General features: G+C 40.0%; 1 protein-coding gene across 1 annotated transcript in view; it reads left to right on the forward strand.

The window, feature by feature from the left end:
* The window catches only part of CDC73 (cell division cycle 73), a 113428-nt gene that overhangs the window by 18676 nt on the left and 70767 nt on the right, over positions 1 to 23985 (forward strand). The window contains exons 8-9 of the mRNA XM_033151398.1: positions 16089 to 16187; positions 18458 to 18536. Coding sequence (XP_033007289.1) covers positions 16089 to 16187; positions 18458 to 18536 — 178 coding nt within the window. The remainder of the gene's footprint in view (positions 1 to 16088; positions 16188 to 18457; positions 18537 to 23985) is intronic.

A 23985-nucleotide genomic window follows, 5' to 3' on the forward strand; every position in this document is an offset into this window, starting at 1 on the left:
AAAAATAAACTGAAAACCAGAAAGTATTCCTCCTCCGACTTCCCATCCTCTCCTTTTCTCTGTTCTTTTTCTCGCATTTTCTTGGTTCACCCCATCTATCGTAACTACAGTGGTACCTCTAGTTACGAACTTAATTCGTTCTGGTGGTCTGTTCTTAACCTGAAACTGTTCTTAACTAGAGGCGTTCTTTCGCTAATGGGGCCTCTTGCAGCCGCTGCGCTGCCGGCACACGATTTCCTTTCTCAACCTGGGGCAAAGTTCTCAACTCGAGGTAACTCCTCCAGGTTAGTAGAGTTTGTAACCTGAAGCGTTTGTAACCTGATGCGTTTGTAACTCGAGTTACCACTGTACTCATATACACATTAGTTTTTTCTTACCATGCTGAAAATCTTACCATCCTGCTAGGTTAATTGTTTTTTTTAATAATACTTTTTCATATATTCAATAAAAAATATCCAGTCCTCTTTATATTTTTTATCATTTTGATTTCTTATTCTAGTGGTCATCCCTGTTAACTCCACGTATTCTAAAGTTTAATATGCTAGTCTTCTTTTGTTGGGATCTTGTCTGTTTTCCATTTTGGGGCTAGTAATACACATGCAGCTGTTGTTGCATAGAGGAACAAGCTTCTCTCTTTTTTAGTCACTTTTGTTGTTATTAACCCCAGCAGCAATGCTTCTGGCTTTTTAAGAGAAGGGTTTTTTAAACATTTTTTTTTAGTTCATTATGGATCATTTCCCAGTAGTGTTTAATTATACTACACATCCCCCCCCCCCACATGTTGTAAAAGGATCCCTCTGCTGTCTTACATTTCCAGGAATTGCCCGTCGATGACCCACAAATCCTAATCACATTCCAAGAGGGGGAAAAAATCAGAAATTCCATTGACTTGCATTGGAAAACCAAAATGGCTGCATTTTGCTTCCCCCCCTCATAGGTGCATGAAATTTGGAGATATGGTAATTCATCAATAAGGGATTAACACTTCAAAGTTTCAGATGCTGGAGTAAACATGATTAAGATCAGGCTGCACAGCCAGCAGCAGAAACGCCATGCTATTTATTTATATGGTGTGTGCACTATATTTTATGTTCGTGAACCTTTTCTGCAAGGTATCATTAACTACTGACAATTTCTTTTGTATATATCTATATTCCTGTTAACAGTATTTTATGAAAAACGAATTTCACACTGTCCCTGCAATTGCATTTCAGACTACACTGAGTTCATGGTTTTCAAGGGTTGGCCATTTTTTTTTGCCAGTACACATCTCAAAATTACATAGAAAATGTATGATATGTTTTAACAAGCTACTGTACAAAAGCCTGACAACAACAACACCTTCTCTGCAATCTGAACTGAAAATGCTTGTTCCAAACTGTGACTCAGTTTGGTGCCAGTTTGGTGTAGTGGTTAAGAGCGGCAGACTTGTAATCTGGGGAACCGGGTTCGTGTCTGCACTCCTCCACATGCAGCTGCTGGGTGACCTTGGGCTAGTCACACTTCTCTGAAGTCTCTCAGCCCCACTCACCTCACAGAGTGTTTGTTGTGGGGGAGGAAGGGAAAGGAGAATGTTAGCCGCTTTGAGACTCCTTCGGGTAGTAAAAAGCGGGATATCAAATCCAAACTCTTCTTCTTCAGTGGAGGTGTGGTGACATGACATAGACCTGGCACATACCTGTTGGAAAGGTTGCAGAGGAAGAATCTCTGCCAAGTGTTTTAGAAGAGTGGTCACTTGACATGCCCATTTGTCTTGATGTGCAAACAAATATGCACATGTTGAGTTTTGAAGATTGTGGGTACAGAAAGAATAAAGCAGGATGTTGGTTTCATGTAACACTGGAACCAGAATTTCATAGATTTGGTCATGAAGTTCTATATGCTTTCTTCTCTGTCTCATCTTGAGCATGATTTCTCCCTTGCTGGGAATTGTTTGAGTTTGGTTTTGTATGCCTCTGGTTTTAAAACAAAACCTGTTATGCTTCTAAACTGACAGTGTTCTTGAAGGTAAATATTGAGACTCTACTACCTGCAGTGATGCAGCATTGGCTTTCAAACAATGCAAATAGAATGACATTCTTTTTTAAAAACAACAACAACAGTGTTGATGATCTGAACACTGGGGAAATCTCTGGGGGACTAGTACTGTGTCTGTGAGATGTGGCTTTGAATTTAAATGCCAGTATGCTGTAGTGATTAGAGTGTCAGATTAGGAACAGAGAGACCAGGGTTCAAATCCCCACTCGGTCACGAAGCTCACTTGGTGACCTAGGGACAGTCACTGCCTCTCAGCCTAACCTATATCGGGAATAAATGTGGAGGGGGGAACCATGTATGCCAGGCATCCCCAAACTCGGCCCTCCAGATGCTTTGGGACTACAACTCCCATCATCCTTAGCTAACAGGACCAGTGGTCAGGGATTATGGGAATTATAGTCCCATAACATCTGGAGGGCCAAGTTTGCCATGCCTGATGTTTGCTATGTTGAGCTCCTTGAAGAAAAGGTGGAATATAATTGCAATAAAAATATATATGAATCTTTTAAGTATATATTTAGATACATGAAGCTGCAGTTTTGCCAGGATCTATGACATTGAGGTCTTGCCACTCTAATCACTGTATTGAAAACAAAATGTATGCCAGGCCACAGGAGTTTGAAATACTGACATGTTGGTTCAGATATCCTGGCATCAATTTCCACATTTTAAAGACCATGTTCTGCAGAAGGAATGTTGCAGGGTCCTTGATATAATTCTCTGTATTAGCTACCTAAATATTCTGTTTTTGGTAGATGTGTATTTTACCTTAAAGACTTAAAACAGGGGAGAGTGGAGGTTGGATCGGGACCTACTGATAAATCACTCTGCTTTGTAGATAATTGGCCACTGTTCTTAACTGCTTTTTAATGATAACAACAGAAGGATGCTCCTCCCTCTTAATTCAGGCTTGACCTGGGGAAGATCCCTCACCATCTCCCCCAGTTATTATTCTGTGCTCCTTTGCCCCGGGCTACCTATTTTCTACTTTGTGGACTCTCGTTTCCAGTAAAAAGAAAATTCTATAAAGCTGATGTCTGCCCACTCCTGACTTAAACTGTTAGTAGAACAAGATGTTTTAAATGTTTGGGGCAAAGGTTTTGAAAGTAAGCTGAAATTGCCTTGCACGAAATGTACCAGTACATGGAAGGTTGCCTGCAATGTCTCCCTTATTTGGTAACATCTAGTGACAGGCTCATCAAATGATGAGAATGTGCATTGAAATACTGCTATAATGATGGACTACAAGTTGGGAAGTGTTGGGTGCTGATTGTGTCAGTATATCCACATTATTTCTGACAATCATTATGGTGGCGTCTTATAGCAGGGATGTATCATAAGCAGGCTTGGGGAAGGGGCAAAGCAGGACAGGTTTTTTGTGGGTAAAAGGTACTAACAGCCAGTGAAGTGAGGAATTACATTATGATATGGGCAACCATAAGCATAGTTAATGTTAAGCACGAATGAACTGCATGCCAGTGATCACTGCTCAAATGTGAGTGGCAGTGGTTGCTGCTCATGGTTTAGTTGTTGTCGTTCAGTCGTGTCCGACTCTTTGTGACCCCATGGACCAGAGCAGTTAGTTAGTGAAAGACAAGCCATAAGTTGGGTTCAGCTGGCAGGACAAGCAAAGGCTGCCAGCACAGAGTGGGGATATTTGAGCAAGTTGTGTTTGCACCCTCAAATTACTTAGAATTTGGAAGCTATAAAGCTGCTAATGTATGAAGAAGAAGAAGAAGAAGAAGAAGAAGAAGAAGAAGAAGAAGAAGAGGAGGAGGAGGAGGAGGAGGAGGAGGAGGAGGAGTTTGGATTTGATATCCCACTTTATCACTACCCTAAGGAGTCTCAAGGGATGCTGGTGGCGCTGTGGTCTAAACCACAGAGCCTAGGGCTTGCTGATTGGAAGGTTGGCAGTTCGAATCCCCATGACGGGGTGAGCTCCCGTTGTTCGGTCCCAGCTCCTGCCCACCTAGCAGTTCGAAAACATGTCAAGTGCAAGTAGATAAATAGGTACCACTCTGGTGGGAAGGTAAATGGGTACCTCTCCGGCAGGAAGGTAAATGGCATTTCCGTTCGCTGCTCTGGTTCGCCAGAAGCTGCTTAGTCATGCTGGCCACATCATCCGGAACCTGTCTGCGGACAAACACCGGTTCCCTTGGCCTATAGAGCAAGATGAGCGCACAACCCCAGAGTCATCCGCGATTGGACCTGACGGTCAGGGGTACCTTTACCTTTTAAGGAGTCTCAACACTGCTAACAATCTCCTTTCCCTTCTTCCCCCCACATAAGAAATATATTTGCAGGGGAAAATAAAAAATGATCAACACTGTATTTATGTTTCCTCCTTTTCTTTTTGTATTGTTGCTTTTCCTCTTTCTATTTTTAGCCTTTGCTCCTAATTCCATTATTGAATATTTGGGCCTTCAGGTATTAGTAGGGGTATACACACGTTATTCATGGCTCTCTAAGGAAGTCCCCTTTAGAATTTGATCACTGTAGCTTTATCCAAATTCTTACCCTTGAATACTAGACTTCATTCTTTTCATTTGTTAACTGGAACATTTCAGATGAGCTCTATCGCACCTGCGACGTTTTCTTTCTCGTGTCAGTAAGCTTAACCTTGTTTTGCTGCAGTGCCTGACAGTGAGTTAGTTTGTTCAAAGAGAACTTCATTCTCAAAGCAGTCTCTGTAGTAGCTAATAATGCAAGAATTCTGAATTCTCAAAAGGCCGCCCTTATAGTGAAGGTGCTGGGTTGCCTCTTAAGATGCTGAGTTTTTTTTTCAAATCCACTTTGTAGGTCTGCATCTCAAAGCTCTAAGGAATACAAAAGAAGAATCCCCTTTCTTCTCCTCACAGACAATTTTCTGAATGAGCACTAGATGGTGGTCTTGTTCCACACATGATAAAATTATTCGCCTGATGGAGTCTGAGAACCAAAGGAATCAATGTGCACTTGGAGTTCTAAGAATGATTTTTCCTGCTGTGAGCCCATTCCAATGACAAATTTCAATAATGTTAACATGTCCGACATTTTGAGTTAGGAGTCTCATGCATGTTTAGAGCGAAGCAATTTGAAGATGCGGTGTGTGTGTGTGTGTGTGTCAGTTTAAATCATTGCTATAAATTAAGTTTTCCAATCTGTATATTTCCTGAATAAAGTACATTAATTAGTTGCTTAAGCAATGAAAGCATATTGGTATGACACTAAATAGTCTTTATTTCACCTAGGAACATAATCAGGAGTTCACAAATTCTGACTGCTAGCTTCCCCCCCCCCCCCAACCAGCTTGTGGTCCTCAAGCAATTTAATATTTACATTTCAAAACAGATATCGTTTTCACCAGGCTATGAATAACTCAACCTTTATTTAGGCCAGGGGTTGTGAGGCTTTGCCCAACCCAGATATTTTGGACTACAACTCCCATCATTCCTTGCCATTGGCCATGCTGATTGGGACTGCTGGGATTTGAAGGCCAACATCATTTTGAGCGGCACATCCCTGATTAGATTTATGAGTACATGAAATGACTTTATGGAGATTTTAGAAGCAGAAACCTTGATGACTGAACATTTTAAAGGGAAAAAATGGTGTTATATATCGTAGTAGAGCAAATATTATGTAACAAACTGAAGATTTTTAATCCTGTTTGTAGAATATGTTATACTTTAAAGAAATATAATCTGAATCCTGAAATGCTATTCATATGGGGAGGGGAGTAATTTATGTTTATATGGAAAATAAATAATTAAAACATTAAACATTTTTTAAAAAATACATGGAACATAATAAAGAACAGTAAATCAGGTGTTTTTTTTTAAAAAAAGACTTAATTCTGACCTTTAGAAAATTAATATGTTTTTCAACTGCACAGTGCAGGTTTAGCAAATGATTTTGCCCATAGGCTTGATTGCAGAAGTGATAAAGCCCAATGGGGGATTTGTATGGCAAAATTAAATCTAATCAAAGACGACTATAGGGCTGCAGCACTCACCTCGCTTTCAGGCCGAGGGAGCCAGCATTTGTCCACAGACATGTCATGCGGCCAGCAGGACTAAACTGCTTCTGGCACAATGGAACACTGTGATGGAAACCAGAGTGCCCAGAAATGCCGTTTACCTTCCTGCTACAGCAGTACCTATTTATCTACTTGAACTGGTGTGCTTTCGAACTGCTAGGTTGGCAGGAGCTGGGACAGAGCAATGGGAGCTCACTCCGTCACAGGGATTCGAACCACCGACCTTGAAGTCAGCAAGCCCAAGAGGCCCAGTGGTTTGGACCGCAGCGCCACTTGCGTCCTGGATGGGAGTAACAAATTGCAGCTCTTACTCTTGGCCTCCCCACTTCAAGTGGCATAGGGTGCCCAAAGTGTCCAGGTTTGGTGGCCTAGCTGTTGAAAGCACACTTCAGCCTCTTGCAACACACAAGTGTGCCCCTTGCACACAGTTGGAAGTCAGTGTACTAAACTATTTCGTGTAAGTTGCTACGCTGCCACCATCTGTTGCCCCGTATGTGTGTACTTACTGAGCATCACTTCATTCTAGGTCTAATTGTCTGGAGCAGATGCTTATTTGTTGCACGTAAATGTGCCCAGGCATAACAGATGGACATTTGTTGTGTGTGTGTGTGTGTGATGCTACTACAATAGTGTATTCAGCTGAAGAAATGCAAATAGGAGCTTCTCAGCCTACAGGCAATGGAGCACATGTCAGCCTGCCAAGAACTTCTCAAACCACGCAAAGCTTGGGCCTCCTTATTTCCAGCCACTTATGTATTCTGAGGACTTCAGCCAAAGATCTTCCCTCTCCTGCACAGTTATAGTTGTTGCTGAAGATGCCATCTGACTGTAAGGCCAGAAGTATTGGAAATTGCAGGTTTGTGGGAAAGTGGGTGGAACAATAAACTAGGATATAGCTTAAAGCAGTTCATGGTAAGAGAACTTGTTTAGCAACTCATCAGACTTTGTTTTACAGCATTGTTAAACAGATTATTTGGAAAATAAACTGGTCAGGAGTCATTCTCCTGGCCATATGGGAGGAGTGGAGGAGGAGCTGGACGCTGTGCTCAAGTTTGCTCAAGTTTATCCAAATCACGCTAAACTATTGTTTAGAGTTACATACGGACGAGCACATGCTCCCAGTTCTGTTGAACTAATTTCTGTCTCTAGTAGAACAATTTGTTTTGAGTTGAACATGTATACAGTACAGAAATAAAAATTTCCTAATACAGTAGGTTGTCTTAAGTAGGTATTGGAATCACTTGAGTGGGCAAAGCCATAGCTGTCAGCCTTCCCTATCAGTACAGTTTTTGTCATTCAGTCGTGTCCGACTCTTCGTGGACCCCATGGACCAGGAGCACGCCAGGCACAACTATCCTTCACTGCCTCTCACAGTTTGGCCAAACTCATGTTAGTAGCTTCGAGAACACTGTCCAACCATCTCATCCTCTGTCGTCCCCTTCTCCTTGTGCCCTCCATCTTTCCCAACATCAGGGTCTTTATCTAGGGAGTCTTCTCTTCTCATGAGGTGGCCAAAGTACTGGAGCTAACTTCAAGATCTGTCCTTCTAGTGAGCACCCAGGGCTGATTTCTTTAAGAATGGATAGGTTTGATCTTCTTGCAGTCCATGGGACTCTCAAGAGTCTCCTCCAGCACCATAATTCAAAAGCATCAATTCTTCGGCAATCAGTACAGTACTATGGTCTATAGTATAGTACCGATGGGGGAATTTCCCGCAAACAAAGGGAAGGTTGACAGCTATGGGCAAAGCACAACTTAAAATAATTCTTTAAACCCTTGAGTTAAAAAGCATTTTGCTCATTTTAAAAGAAAACACTGGAAATTTTCAAAAATTACCAGGTGATTGCCTGGTAATGCTTAATTCGATGGATCTTAAGAACGAAATCCTGAAGTTAAGTTATACACAGAAATTAATAATAGGAGGAAGGGAAATTATCATATATAAAGAAATTCCCACAAGATTTTGAAGAAGAGAGAGCCGTACTTAACCCTGGCAGGAATTCTGAGGAAAAAAGGGATAAGTTTCCGATGGGAATTTCCTGAAGGACTTACCTTTTACTTCAAGAACAAGAGATTTAAGATTAAGAGCCTACAAGAATTAAAGAAATTCACCAGAAGATACCCGAAAGAATTGGGGTTGGAAGAGGACAAGAAGGGAAAGAAGGCGAGAGAAGCAGTAGAAGGTGTGACGGAGGAAGGTGCAATAGGAGGAGTAGAGGAAGAGGAGAAGGAAGAGGAGGAAGAAGGAGAAGGAAGTGACCAAGAAAGTGTAGAGGGAGAAGAGGAAGAAAAACAGGAGAAGGAAGACCCAGAAAATAACAACACTTAAGAAGTCTAGATAAAAAGATTTATAGGACAAGAGAACCAGAAAGGAGACATGATTTTAAAGCTTCAGTCATGGAATATAAATGGTTTAAACAATAAATGTAAAGAAATAAAGTTGAACATGTTTTGTATAAACAAAGTTGGATGTCATATGTTTACAAGAGGACTCACATTTCCAAAAAACATAAAGAATTCTGATAAATAAAAATTGGGCTTGGATTTTGTAACAGCTGACAAAAGAAGAAACGAGGGGTAGTTTTTTATGTAAACAAAGGTTGGAACCCAAACTAATCTATAAAGATGAAGAAGGGAGAGTGATAATTGTGCAAATAATATGGCAGGGCGAAACAATACAGCTAGTAGGAGTATATGCCCCAAATAATAGAAAAGCCAAATTCTACAAAAAACTGGAAGAAATAATGTTGGAATACGCTGATCCAAAAACAATCCTAATGGGAGATTTAATGGGGTAGTGACCCCAATGATGGATAGAACATCAAGAAGTTCGGGTTCAGAGGGCAAATTACCAAAGACCTTCTTTACGTTAACAAATAATCTAAGCCTGATAGGACATTTGGAGAGTAAAAAACCCAACAACAAAAACAATATACACCTTCTTCACAACCCAACCAAAGCTCAGGAAGAATAGACTACATTGGGTCACGAAGGGAGTGATGCCAAAAGTTCAGAAAATAGAGATCCACCCGAGAAACTGTATCAGATCATAATGCCATTTATATGGAGTTAGGGGAGAAGGTGCCAAAGGTAGATGGAGAATGAACGAGAGTTTATTAATGATTGAAAAAAGTCGTAGAGAAAGCAAAGCAGGTGATTAAATGATTATTTTGAAGTAATGCAAACAAAGGTACTGATTTGAACATAGTTTGGGATGCCAGCAAGGCCGTGATAAGGGGCTTTATGATTGCACAAGATATGGAAAAAGAAAGGACAGAGAAAAGAAGAAGGAAGGAAATTCTGAAAGAGTTAGAAGTCAAAGAAAGGCAATTAATTGTGAAAACCACAAGATAAGGAATTGAAACAGAGTATCAAAGATCTAAAAAACCAATTTTGATATTTTGATTAACTACGAGATTGAATGAAGTTAAAATGGCTGCGACAAAAAATTTTGAATATGCAAACAAATCAGGAAAATATTAGGCATGGCAGCTAAAAGAAGACAAGAACAAAATATAATAAATAAATTAAAAAAGAAGAAGTGGTGATAGAGAATCCAAAGGAGATATTAAAAAATGTTTTTCAGGAGTTCTATAGAATTTGTACCAGAGAGAACAAGAGGAGGAAGAGGAAATGGATTGTATCTAGAGGAGAACAAACCAAGGAAAATCTCAGAAGAAGATCAAAAACAATTAAATGCTCCAATAACAGAGGAAGAATTGAACTGTGCAATACAAAACTAAAAGGGGGGAAAGCACCAGGTCCCGACGGCCTTTCGGCTAAATATTATAAAGATCTGGCACCGCAATTAATACCGAGATTGTTGGAAGTAATGAATAAGATCTTAATCAGTGGAAAGATTCCGGACTCGTGGAAAGAGGCATTCGTAACGTTAATCCCAAAACAAGGCACAGATTTACTGAACGTGAAAAATTACCGGCCGATTTCCCTATTGAATTTAGATTATAAATTATTCACTGACATATGGCAGGAAGGCTGAAAAAAGTTTTAAACACAATAATACATAAGATCAAATGGGGTTCCTCCCCGGGCGTCAAATGAAAAACAATACAAGAATAATCGTTGATTTAATTGAATATTTGGATTTAAAAATAGATAAGAAAGCAGCCTTAATCTTTATTGATGCCGAAAAGGCATTTGACAATGTATCATGGCAATTTATGACAAAGATTTTAGAAAGATGGAGGTGGGAAGGGAATTTATGAATGGGATATCGGCGATTTATAAAGAACAAACGGCAAAATTAGTTATTAACGGCTCATTGAAAGATAAATTCGGAATAACAAAAGGTACAAGACAGGGGTGTGTCCGATATCCCCGCTTTTATTCATTATGGTCTTAGAAATTTTAATAAAAAAGAATAAGAGATATGGAAAATATTAAAGGAATTAAGCTTGGCAAAGAGAATTCAAAGTGAAGGCATTTGCAGGACGATATGGTCATGACGCTGGAGGAACCTATGCAAAGTTGGGGAAAGCGCTGGAAGTGATAGAGGAGTTCGGAAAGTTGGCAGGGTTTAAGCTAAATAAAGGGAAAACAAAGATACTGGTTAAAAATTTAGAAAAGAAGGAAATGGAAGAATTACAAGAAAAATATGGCATTATGATTGTTAAAAGGTAAAATATCTAGGAATATGGCTTACTCCAAAAAACATAAATCTATTTAGCGATAATTACGAACCAATGTGGAAGGAGATTAAAAGGGATTTAGAAATCTGGAACAAATTAAGTCTATCGATGTGGGGTAGAATAGCGAGTGTCAACAATGATGGTCCTACCAAGACTCCTATTTCTTTTTCAAACGATACCGGTAATCAAGGGTATAAGTCAGCTGAAGGATTGGCAGAGAAATTTGTCAAAATTCATTTGGCAGGGCAAACGCCCCAAGAATTAACACAAATTACTGATAGATAAAAAAGAGAGAGGAGGATTTGGATTGCCGGATCTCAAAATTTACTATGAATCATCATGCATGATTTGGTTAAAAGAATGGATGATATTGAAAGATAAGGAGTTGTTAGACCTTGAGGGTTTTAACAACAGGTATGGATGGCATGCCTACCTCTGGCAGACAAAGTAAGAGTACACAAAGAATTTTGGACACATGTATTTAGAAAACCACTTTATGAGGTGTGGCAGAGGTATAAGGACTTGGTAGAAAGAAGAACACCGAGATGGTTGTCACCCACAGAGATACTGACAATTAAAAAAATATATACAGAAGAGGAAAACTGGATAACGTACGAGGATTTATTGATCGAAACAGAAAAAGGATGGGGAATTAAACCATATGACCAGGTGGCGGATAATTTGACAGGATGGATCCAGTATCATCAGATATTTAATCTATTTAATGAAGATAAAAGAAAATGTAATTTCGATAATAAAAAATCAAAGTTCCAGACAGAAATACTAGAGGGAAAAGAGAAATTACTTTCAAAGATGTATAATTATCTTCTAGATTGGTATACAAAAGATGAAGAAGTGAAGGAGGGAATGGTGAAATGGGCTATGGATGTGGGTCCTAATATACAATTTGAAATGTGGGACAAACTTTGGAAGGAACATATGAAATCACAGCCTGTATAATATTGAAAGAAAACATCATGAAAAGATGTATCGCTGGTACTTAACGCAGTAAAACTAGCGAAATGTTTAGAAATATGACAAAAAAATGCTGGAAATGTGAGATCAAAGATGGAGAGTTCTATCATATGTGGTGGACATGTGAAAAAGTGAAAACCTTTTGGGAAGCAGTATAATGAATTAAAAAAATATTTCGATACACATTCGTCAAAAACCAGAAGCCTTCCTGATTGGCCTAGTAGGGGAGGAGATTAAAAAAGAAGACCAAAAACTCTTTCTATATGCCACCACAGCGGCAAGAATATTGCTGGCGCAAAATTGGAAAGTAAAAGAAGTACCAACGATAGATGATTGGAAAAGAAATTATTAGAATATGCAGAATTGCGAAATTAACAGGAAAAATTAGAGAACAAAGAGATCAAAGGTTTCAATTGGAGTGGAGTAATTTATAAAACTATATGAAAGAATAGAAATCTGAAATCACTTACAGGTTGTGACAGTAATCTTGTAACAGAACAAACCTGGAAAGAAAAATGTTTATGAAGTGTAATTGAAATAAGTATAAAAGAAGGTAAAGCGAAGGAATGATGTAAATTTAGAAACCAAAGTAAGGAAGGAAGGAAGTCCAAAAACTCGGCGGAGTTTATGTATTACTGCAATTGCTTGTATGAGGATTTGTGAGTGTTTCTTTTTGTTTGCTTTTTTGGATGAAAATAAAAAGAAGTTTGCAAAAAAAAAAAAAAAAAAAGGAAATTTTCAAAAGGGGGGGGGGGGCTGAAAACTACACCTTTTCCCCATTTCTCTCTCTTTCCCATCTCATTCGCTCCACTGCAGTTAATGTTGGTGACAAAAGTTGCTTAACATGATTGAAGAAGAAGAGCAAAGCTTCTTCAGGGAGGAATCTGAGTGTGTATTCCCAAAGGCTGGCTCTTTGTTTGCTAACTGCAGTAAGCAAGGGAGCTAGCATTATATCTGCACTGTACCTTCTATAAAGAAATAGAGTTCATTTAGAGTCTTTTAATTGGGGTATAGGCTTGAACTGGCCGTTCATTCCTATATTATTAATTTCAGCCGCTTCTGAAGATGACTATGCTGCCAGACTTGAATAGATGGTCAGTTTTTTTTTTAATGGAACTGCAAGGGGTCCTGGGTTACTCTCATGTAGTTTACAACACACATAACGTGCAAGACAGGCACGTTCCTAAGTACGTAGCACACTTAGAACTTTGCAGCTTGTGTCTGTTTTTGATGCTTTAATGTTTCCATACTTAATAGGAGAGGAAACCATTTTGCATTATGTTTTGCAGGGAGCTCTGCTACTGAATACATTCATTATTACTTAGAATTATCGGTAATGGAGGACATCTGTTGTGTACATATGCCATTCAAAATGAAGTACATCTTGAGGGTTGATGTGAATTTGTTAAATATGTGCCCTTTTAAATATGACTGATATTAGCATTATATGCTGCTTTTAAACAGCCTAATGGTTACTTATGCTGCCTCACGCTGAGCTCCTTTAATAGGGTTAACATAGTAATTTTCTTGGTTTGAAAGGCCTATATCATGCTTTTCTTGCTACTTATACATTTGTGCACACCCCGAGTTGTCATTTGTCTAGTGTACCTAGCTTTTTATGCTTTAAAGCAATATCCATATCCATAGTCATATTTGGAGTAGACCCATTGAAATCAACGTACCTAAGTAATTTACAACTAGATTACCAGATTACTAATATTAGTGCCCTCCATTCTGGTTTATGTGCAAGTGTTGTAGTGTTTTCTGTACAATGTAAGGGCACCAGTCATTTGGCTGTAAGTGTTGCCTTACTATATTATCTACCCTCCTGTTATGCTGCCAGATGGTCAGGATATAGTTTAGTTACAGAACATTTAAATTTTAAAATTTCTTAAATATATTCTAGTCTTAACAGTGGAAACTCCCTTTTCATGATTTAGGTAGGTAGTGTGTCCAGTAGCACCTTAGAGACCAACTAAGTTTGTTCTTGGTATAAGCTTTCGTGCGCATGACACTTCTGAAGTATCTAAATAAGTGTGCATGCACATGAAAGCTTATACCAAGAACAAACTTAGTTGGTCTCTAAGGTGCTACTGGACAATGTTTTTTCTTTTTTAAGATATATCCCTTTTGGTGGACTTGTTGTTGTTCAGTCGTGTCCGACTCTTTGTGACCCCATGGACCAGAGCACGCCAGGCACCCCTATCCTCCACTGTCTCCCGCAGTTTGGCCAAACTCATGCCAGTCGCTTCGAGAAAACTGTTTTTGGTGGACACTCTTCCCTTAATTGTTGGCCACCTGGACTCTGTACGAGAAAGAGCTGTTGATATTCTGGTGGTGGAGAGTAAAGCTTCCAGAAAAAAAAATATCCTGTCCAGTTTTCAAATCTTTAATGGAGTTTGAATCAGAGCCCCAGATTTCAGAGCTGTATAGCATTTGAGTAAGCCCTTTGCTACCAAATATCTTTAGGGATGGTTCAGTCAGCTGACCTTCCTTTTGGTAATAGGACTTCATCAGTGCCCCTGTGGTTTTCTGTGCTTTGAGTTTTACTGTCTCCATATGACACATCCACGAGAGGATTTCATTAAAGAGTGCACCCATGTATCTAAATAAGTGAGTTTGTTGTATGGCCTGCTGATCCAAGCACCATTATATGTAGGTCTGTGTGCCAAAAATCATAAAGTTGGTCATAAGAGTAATTTGTAGCTAGGCTTTCCTGTTTACAGTATGTGCTAAACACCTACAAGAGATTTTTGAGGAAAGAGAGAGGAGTACTAAATAATCTGTATACATCAAGATTGAGATCTTTCTGTTCCTAATTAATAGAGAGGGGAAGTTTGCATTGGCTAAATATGGCACCAAATCATTAATATAAAAGTTAAAAAGAGTGGGAGCCAGAATGCAATCTCACTTTACTCCTTGTGACGTTTTAAAATCACCTACCATACCACCCTTTAAACCTACTCTGACCCTCATTTCTGTGTAGCCATATACTTTGTGGATCAATAGCAGAAGTCTGCATTTGATGTTGGCAATTTGAAATTTCTCCCGTCTGTTTCGATTAATAGAGTCAAATGCCGCAGAAAGATCAATAAAAGCCACATAAAGATTTTTCTTAATGTTCTAGGATACATTCGTATAATATGGTCCGTAGTAAAACATTGATCAATGGATAGGTAAGGTAAAGACCCCTGGACAGTTAAGTCCAGTCAAAGGCGACTATGGGGTGCGGCACTCATCTCGCTTTCAGGCCGAGGAAGCCAGTGTTTGTCCACAGACAGCTTTCCAGGTCACGTGGCCAGCATGACTAAACTGCTACTGGTGCACAGAGGACCGGGACGAGTGCCAGAGTTTACGGAAATGCTGTTTACCTTCCCGCCACAGTGGTACCTATTTATCTGCTTGCACTGGTATACTTTCAAACTGCGAGGTTGGCAGAAGCTGGGGCAGAGCAACGGGAGCTCACCCCATTGCACGGATTCGAACCGCCAATCAGCAAGCTCAAGAGCCTCAGTAGTTTAGACCACAGCGCCCCTGGATATACTAGAGTATTACAAGTAATGTAGTGTGGGAATCCCTGCCCTATGGAACTCTCTACCAGTAGAAGTTCAACAGGAACCACTTTTGCCTTCTTTCTGACGTCTTTGGAAAACTGTACTGTTTAGACAGTCCTTCACAATTTGTATTACTCTTTTTAACGAATAGGTATCTACTGATATTTTATAGATAATTACAGTCTGGTTTCATTATTTTTTTATGTTGTAACATATAGGAACATAGAGTTGGAGCATCAGGTGGAGTTCATAAAACCTTCTCATTTCATGGAGAGAAAGATTATTGTAAATAATTAGAGCGTATGTGCTAATGCTCATGTAGACACACATTTGATCAAATAAATTTATATCCTGTGTTTCCTCCGAAATAAGCTCAGGGTTGCAAGGGTCATATACATACAGAGGTCACTAACTGAACTTTGCACCTGCCTTTTCCTGCACTTGTACCAACCTGAAAAAAGGAAACTGTCATCAAGTGTTAAGAGGAGGGTATTTGTCACTAGCTACTTTGTATTTTCTAAGCATTAAAGTCTCTCTTCCTTTAATACATTTGTGCAGAGAGACAGAAACTGGAAATATATTACAACTCATATGTATGTGCAAATTGATTAAAAGCTGTTTTACATGCTCCTTATTATCACTGTCTGAAAATGTGCAAATGGTAAGAGACAGATGAGTGGCAGAAAATGTTCAGTGGTTTTGTCAGTTGCATTTCTCAAAATTGTGGCTTCTAGCTATACTTTGTAGTACAATGTATAGATGTAAATTTATATGCGACACTTTTCTGTTCTGCACTGCTTCAGAAGACACTGGTTAACAGATAAACAGTATAACGCTCAATCTCTTTTGTTCTAGAACTTCGCCAAGAACATTTTTGCAATTCTTCAGTCCGTCAAAGCAAGAGAAGAAGGACGTGCACCTGAACAAAGACCAGCACCAAATACTGCACCAGTGGTAAGACTTATTCCTCAGTAAGGGATTTGGATTTAATTAAAAAGCAACCGGATTCAGGTACTGAGCATTTAATTGCAAAACAGATATCGTTTAATATCGCTTCCCATGTATTTTGTCATGGCAGTAGTTTGAATTTCCATATTACAGAAGTGAGGTTTATGTGAAGATTTTAAAAGGACTTTGGCAATGTTGGCACTTGTACTTTCCTTAAAATTCCAAGTACAGTCAAACCTTGGTTCCCAAATGCCTCCGTTATCGTATGTTTCAGCTCCCGAACGCCAAAAACCCAGAGGTAAGTGTTCCGGTTTCCGAACGTTTTTTCGGAACCCAAACACCCGAAGCTCTTGTAACCAGTTGGAAGCTGCGCCTCGGTTGTTGAACGTTTCAGAAGCCAAATGGGCTTCCAGAAAGGATTATGTTCAACAATCAAGGTTTGACTGCAGCAACATTAAAAAAAATAATCCAGAATAAACATAGGAAGCGTTTGAATCAGTATACTTGTGTGAAATAAAACAGATTTGTTCAAAAACAAGGGCAGCATCCAACAAAATAGTTCTGTTGGTGCAAGGATTTCAGTTTGTGCAGCGGAAGTTGCTCTCCCTGCAAGCCCTATACCCACCCCAAATCTGCTCCAGAAGCCTGGAATAACCCCCAGAACAGGTTTAGTGTGTAGATTGGGAGAAGAGAGGGAGGAGAAATTACATTGTGCAACCAAATGTTCCTGCACCAACAGACCTCCTTTATTGTATACTTCCCCAAATTCCAAATTGGTGTAGATTCTACTAAAAAGGCTCACTAAAATACTATTATACTGTTTAGTTTTATTAATAGTGGCTCTGTTGCAGAGGGTACTTTAATTACCACTCTTTCTGGATGGCATTCAGGTTTTGCCATGTCTGCTGCAGACATTCGTTGGCATATCTCAGCTCTTCTTCTATCCCCCTGCTGTTTCCATGCCTTTCTGTCTTTTCCGTGTCACTTAGTTAGCATAGAGCTTGGTTATCTAGAATCAGCAAGGTGACCAGGACTTAAAACCAATGACAGCCTGGTGTTACAAAGTAATGATGATAAGGCACAATACCTGGTGGTTGAGTTGGTTCAAATTCCCACTTCCCAAAATTCATATTTCTAGTTGTACCAAAGTCCTGTGCACTCTTTCCATTCTCGCCTTAACTTGCATGTAATGATAAGATGACGTCCAGAACTGCGATGGCCACTTGAGCATTGAAATGGATGGGACTTTGTTTCACGTACGCTGTACCGAATGATTGAAACCGTGTTAGTAAATGGCCTATGCAAAAGATGGATGAATTGGAATTTGCTGCCCCATTAGGTTGACAGCATTTCAATTACACTTAGGAAAAGCTTCCACTCCTCCATGTTTTGTTACTTATCTGTGCATCTCAGTTCGCAAATGGCATTTACTTAGCAATAAACACCTCTGACTTGGTGGGAACCTGTATACCTGTTCTCAGTGTCAGCAATTTTGGTTAGAAAAGGCAATTGGTTGGCAGTCAGTTTTGATTATTAAGGGTCGAAAGATCAATAAAGCTACATAAAGATTATTCTTAATGTTCTTAGTATATATATTCCATTATTTCTCTTAGGCTTAATTCATAAGTTGTTCAATTTGTTTGCGAACTACTGACCCCTGCTATGCCAATAACATTTCTAAATATTAACCAAGTGGATCAATTCAATAATGGCGTTTGGGATTTTTTTGGTTTTGGTTTGAGAAAGCAACAATGGCACTGGGATCAGACAACTGGAAAACAAGCTCCTACATTGCTTTGCTAACTCTTTATATTGAGCCTCACTTATTACAATATGATATTATGCTAAGTTTAGAAGTTTAGTTTCCACTAGTTTTAGAAGTCAATGGATAAGCTTAAATAGTAAATCAGGTTTAATACGAAGTACCTTGAATATGTTAAAATAGTATGAGTTGGATCCAAATACAGCTTTGTGCTAGTGAACATCTAATATGTTCCGTTTCCCCCCAACTCCCCAATTTGCTGCAACCCTCTGCTTGATATTTAATAGGATTTCTTGACATGCAAAAACAGCTTTTCAAAGGGTGCAGGAGCCTGCAAGCTAGGAGGAAGTGGTGAAAAGCAAGTGTATTGATTGCATTAAGCAAATCCATTGGATATAACCCAAAGTAAATTCTGCATCATCATTTCACATATTGTAATAATATTATAAGTGTAATTTTTTAATGACTTACATTTGCATGCTACAAAACTCATACTTTACATTTTTGTTTTCAGGACCCCACTTTGCGCAACAAGCAGCCAATTCCAGCGGCCTATAACAGATATGATCAGGAAAGGTTTAAAGGAAAGGAAGGTAAGTTTACTTGTGTTACCTGTTTTAAGTGTCAGCAATTTTGATTGGAAGAGGGCACACATGATAAGTAAAACAGTACAGTGGTAGCTCATGTAACGTACTGGCCCCCTTATGAATGCTGCGGGTTACGTGCTCCGCTAACCCCAGAAGTAGATGCCCCCTTGTTGCGACCTTTGCCCCGAGATGTGAGTGAAGTCGCGCTCTGGCAGCACAGCAGCAGCGGGAGGCGCCATTAGAGAAAGTGTGCCTCATGTTACAAGTGGTTTTCCTGTTACGAGTGGACCTCCGGAACGGATATAAGTACATAACAAGAGGTACCACTGTATGCTTATTTTCAAATCCCTGGAGTTTGACTGTGTTGATCAGGAACCTATTTCTGAAAAAGTAGCAGATTAATGGGGAAAATGAAATAAGACATAGCAATTAAGAAGCAAATGGTACTTTTTAAAATAGTAAATACCTGTATTTGAATTTTATGAATTCCTGATATGCCATATTCATAATTTCTTTGCTGATAGTACTGATCAGCTGGACAGTTCTGACATTTGGTACTTAAACAATCAGCTTTTCTTTATCAACTCTAGAAAAGCTGAAGTAATTATTTCAGTTCTCCTTTCCTGTTAAACAAAAGCCTAGTTTCCTGATAAATTATATCCCTAGAGTGTCTCCATTAATTAATATGTTATTGGGAAGAGTCTCTCTTTCCACCCCTCTCCAGAGAGGTGTAAGAATAAAATCATCTCAGACACTCATTTACTGTCATCTTTCCCTCTGTGTGTGTAGTACATGTACCAGTTACCACCACAATTCGTCATTTTACATTGTGACCACTGAGTTGTATCCATATGAGAGCCCTCCACTGATGGAAGATCCCAGCACAACCTTCTAACATATTGCCACCAGCTCCACAGATTAAGGATCAATATGATTCTGAGTTGGCACTGCAGATCTTGTCTTCTTAAATCAGGATTTTAATCTGCTTTAGGCTGCAATTTCCACTTGTGAAGAGTGAACTCTGATTAGCACTATCATCCACAAACCTTAGAAAGGCTGCAAGGGACTCATGCTCAAGAGTAGAGGGATTGCTGGTGATAGGGAGTGCAGCTTCTAGGCCCCTTAACTGTAGCTGCATTGTGTTGGCCCCAAATGAAGAGGCCCCAATTGGCTGCGCCTCTTCTGCTATCACAGAATTTCGCTGCCGAGTGTTTTATTTTTTCATCTAATGTTCTGTGACTTGATGTCTTGCGAAATGATGCTTTAAATAGAAAGGTAGCTTATACATTTAATAAGTGTACTGAAAGGAACCACAGGCTAGCTGAGCTTGGGTAAACATGGAATCAGACACTCAGAATTTCTTTCCAAATGATTGGCATGCCATACAGGTGGCCGTGTTCTTGTTCATGTGAACAGTTATTACAGCTCTAGTTGAATAATTACTGTTCTGCCCATTTTATATGCGCTTTGACAATATTAGTTAATGTTCTTGGCATCCGTCTGTCTCAAGAGACAAGGGAGCACGTCTCTGAGGGTGAAGTCTAATGGCTGCATATTAGCAGCACCTAAGCGATTTTCCCAGGATGCACACCTGAGCAGTGTGTATGGAGGTCCTGGGCTGCCCAGATGACAAGACTCCCCTCTCAGCCTCACTGACGTAGAGCAATACATTTGGCACCAGCTTGGCTGCAGGAGTTCCTGGAAAGAAGTGTGCAAGGTGCCATCCTATTGTCTTAGGGACTCCATTCTGGATTTGTGTAGTGTTTTCTCCTTAGTCTTTTCTCCTCCTGAAGATACCCCACAAGGCAGCAGAAGTTTAGGACCGGAGTTTTCCTTCTCCTGGATAGGCAGTGTTCGAAACTCCCATTGTTCTAGGTGCATTTTCCGACAGGGAATTTCATTTGTGTGAGCAGTTATGAGCTCTGTGCGCAGTATTGCGCTTAAGATTTCAGATTAAAACTGCAGAGTGAAAGGAAAGGAGGACCTTTTTCTGCCTCCCCCGCTTCCAGCTACTCTCTGAAGACTTGGGAAGAGACCCTCTTAAGAATATTAGGGGGTGGGCAGGGGAAGAACTAGACCATGTGAAAAATGAACACAATACTTTAGCTGCAGTTCATTCATTTTCAGCTTTGTTTTGTTATAAAAATAGGCATTCCGTTGTTGTGCCCGTAACCTAGGTTTAAGGTGCCATATAGCTCCTAGCTTTCATATATCAGTTTCTAACACTGTAGATAGGCTCCCTTCCTAGGTTGATGGGCCCCATCTGTCCTTCACTTCCCTCTACAGCACATGCAGAAAATGCCTTCTTGACCATTGGTCCTACTATAGGGTCTCACCCGCTCAATCTACCAGAGCCTGTTTTTTTTTTTTTAAAAAAAAAAAAAAATTTTAAATTTTATTAAACAGCAAAATCACAACACATCATATACATGACTCAACTATAGGGTCTCACCCGCTCAGTCCACCAGAGCCTGTCTTCGCATGCAGGGGAAGTCCCAAACTCATTGAGCGTTTGAGATCCACCAGCTACCTTTATCTGGTTTAGCCAGCCAGTCGAATCCTTTTCTGGGGTGTGGCTGCTGTTGCATGCTGACAGCTTCTAGGAGCCACAGGTGAGAGCTGCGTGCAGCGTGGGGACCAAAGGTGGGCAAACTACCCCAGGAGGAGCATGACGTGTTCCCCACCAGAGGTACTACCCCCAAATACCCCATGTTAGCTAATAAAACAATGCTATATCCTTAGAAATGCACAAAACAGTAGTGCAGAATTACCATTGCTCCAGTATACTGGGCAAGATGGTTGTGGAATTCAAAATTGCTGCCCGTAACATATACAGTATGCAACTCTCTTCAGCAAACCTCATGCTGCCTTTGCACAGTGTGTGTGTCTGTGCCATCACTCCCCATGCCTTCTGTAATGGCAATCCAGTTTAGTTAGTGCCATGTCCCTTAGTCTGTTGCATGCTTTTCAGGCATGCTTTCTGTAAGACTGTGTTGTTCAGTTTTTCTAGTTTGAAGAAAACAATGGAGATTGGGTTGCAGAGTGTATTTCCCCCCACAGCCGGTAATAGCTTTGTAAAAAGGAAATATTCACATCCTTTCTAAAGCGATTTTGTGTCCTCAAAGATTATAAGAACAGAGTCACGGCTTCATATCTTGTGAATAAAAAGCCCTATGGGTTTAACAGAGCATGGTAATAAACACTGGCAAACCTTTAAGCAGAATACATCAGCCTTTGACAAAGTACAAGTAATTTTTTGGAAATGGTTACTGTCTGATAAAATAACTCTGTCTCTGTGACACACCAAACATTCAAGTGGAAAATGTGATTAAGCTGCAAAAACAGTAAAGACCTCTAACTATCATCACAAGATATCTATTGCCCTCAGCCTTCTTTCCTTTAAAAAAACAAAACACCTCCAATATCTCCTAATGTTACCCAGGTCTTGTAGCATAGCTGTATTCTTTCTCTTTTTTTGCTATGATTCTCTCATTTCATACAAATTAATTCTGATAGCTTATTTTTTTAAGCTGCTTTAAAATTTGTTTTTTATGTTCAAAGCTGATTTGAGCATTCATTTATATTGTATTGAATTATTCATTTTTATGGCATAAGTCGTGTGGTGAAGCAAAAGTACTAAATATTTTAATGAATGCAAAAATGAATGGGGTGAAGAAGAAAATCTGATACAGAAAGAAGAAATTCCATATTGCTCTCAATCAGCAGTTGAATGTCAACCTGATGTCAACTGGATGAGCATTTGCATGTGTTAACTGGAATAGTTCCGCTATAATGAAAAATATACATTGCAGGCAGGTAGCGTGCATGCAGATATTGCAGCAAGCAGCTTAGCTGTTTCCTGGGGAAGGAAGCCCCCTGGCACTACCACCTATCTTCTGATGGTGTGGGGAGTAGAGCTGGCTAGGGTTGGGACTGGGTTTCCCCCCCCTTACAACCCTGCCACTTAATAGACTACAGTATAGTGTCAATGTAACCTTTATATGCTCTGGGAAACAAACAAAAAAGTGTAACTTGCTTTACTGCGTTACTTTTTTTGTGATGGCCTGTAACCAAACTATCCAAGGCATGCCTGTATATAGTGATAAACTAGCATTATGATGGGTGGGTGTGTATGAAGGAGAGGATTCATGTATTGCACTTGACTGTTGGTACAGTGGTACCTTGGTTTTCGAGCGTCTCGGAAGCTGGATGTTTCGGTTTTCGAACGCTGAAAACCCAGAAGTAATTGCTTCCGTTTTCAAACGCGCCTTGGAAGTCGAACGGCTTCCAATGCGTGTTTTTCAATTTTTCCAATTGAACTTGCAACCAGCCCTTTGTGCCTCGGTTTTTGAATGTTTCAGAAGTTGAACAGTCTTCCAGAATGGATGATGTTCGAGAACCCGAGGTACCACTGTATTTGCTTTACTTTTTTGTAAATGAAAGTGCATAGAAACCAGTGAATTAAACGGGTAAAGCAAATAAGCACAATTAAAGACATCATTGTTGTTGTTGTTTAGTCATTTAGTCGTGTCCGACTCTTTGTGACCCCATGGACCAGAGCACGCCAGGCACTCCTGTCTTCCACTGCCTCCCACAGCTTGGTCAGACTCATGCTGGTAGCTTCAAGAACACTGTCCAACCGTCTCATCCTCTGTCGTCCCCTTCTCCTTGTGCCCTCCATCTTTCCCAACATCAGGGTCTTTTCTAGGGAGTCTTCTCATGAGGTGGCCAAAGTACTGGAGCCCCAACTTCAGGATTTCTCCTTCCAGTGAGCACTCAAGGCTGATTTCCTTCAGAATGGATAGATTTGCTCTTCTTGCAGTCCATCGGACTCTCAAGAGTCTCCTCCAGCACCATAATTCAAAAGCATCAATTCTTTGGTGATCAGCCTTCTTTATGGTCCAGCTCTCACTTCCATACATTACTACTGGGAAAACCATAGCTTTAACTATACGGACCTTTGTTGGCAAGGTGATGTCTCTGCTTTTTAAGATGCTGTCTAGGTTTGTCATTGCTTTTCTCCCAAGAAGCAGGTGTCTTCTAATTTTGTGACTGCTGTCACCATCTGCAGTGATCATGGAACCCAATAATGTAAAATCTCTCACTGCCTCCATTTCTTCCCCTTCTATTTGCCAGGAGGTGATGGGACCAGTGGCCATGATTTTAGTTTTTTTGATGTTGAGCTTCAGACCATATTTTGCGCTCTCCTCTTTCACCCTCATTAAAAGGTTCTTTAATTCCTCCTCGCTTTCTGCCATCAAGGTGGTGTCATCAGCATATCTGAGGTTGTTGATATTTCTTCCAGCAATCTTAATTCTGACTTAGGATTCATCCAGTCCAGCCTTTTGCATGATGAACTCTGCATATAAGTTAAATAGGCAGGGAGACAATATACAGCGTTTTCGTACTCCTTTCCCAATTTTGAACCAATCAGTTGTTCCATATCCAGTTCTAA

This window comes from Lacerta agilis, chromosome 6 (genome assembly GCF_009819535.1).
Source record: "Lacerta agilis isolate rLacAgi1 chromosome 6, rLacAgi1.pri, whole genome shotgun sequence".
NCBI lineage: Eukaryota > Metazoa > Chordata > Lepidosauria > Squamata > Lacertidae > Lacerta > Lacerta agilis.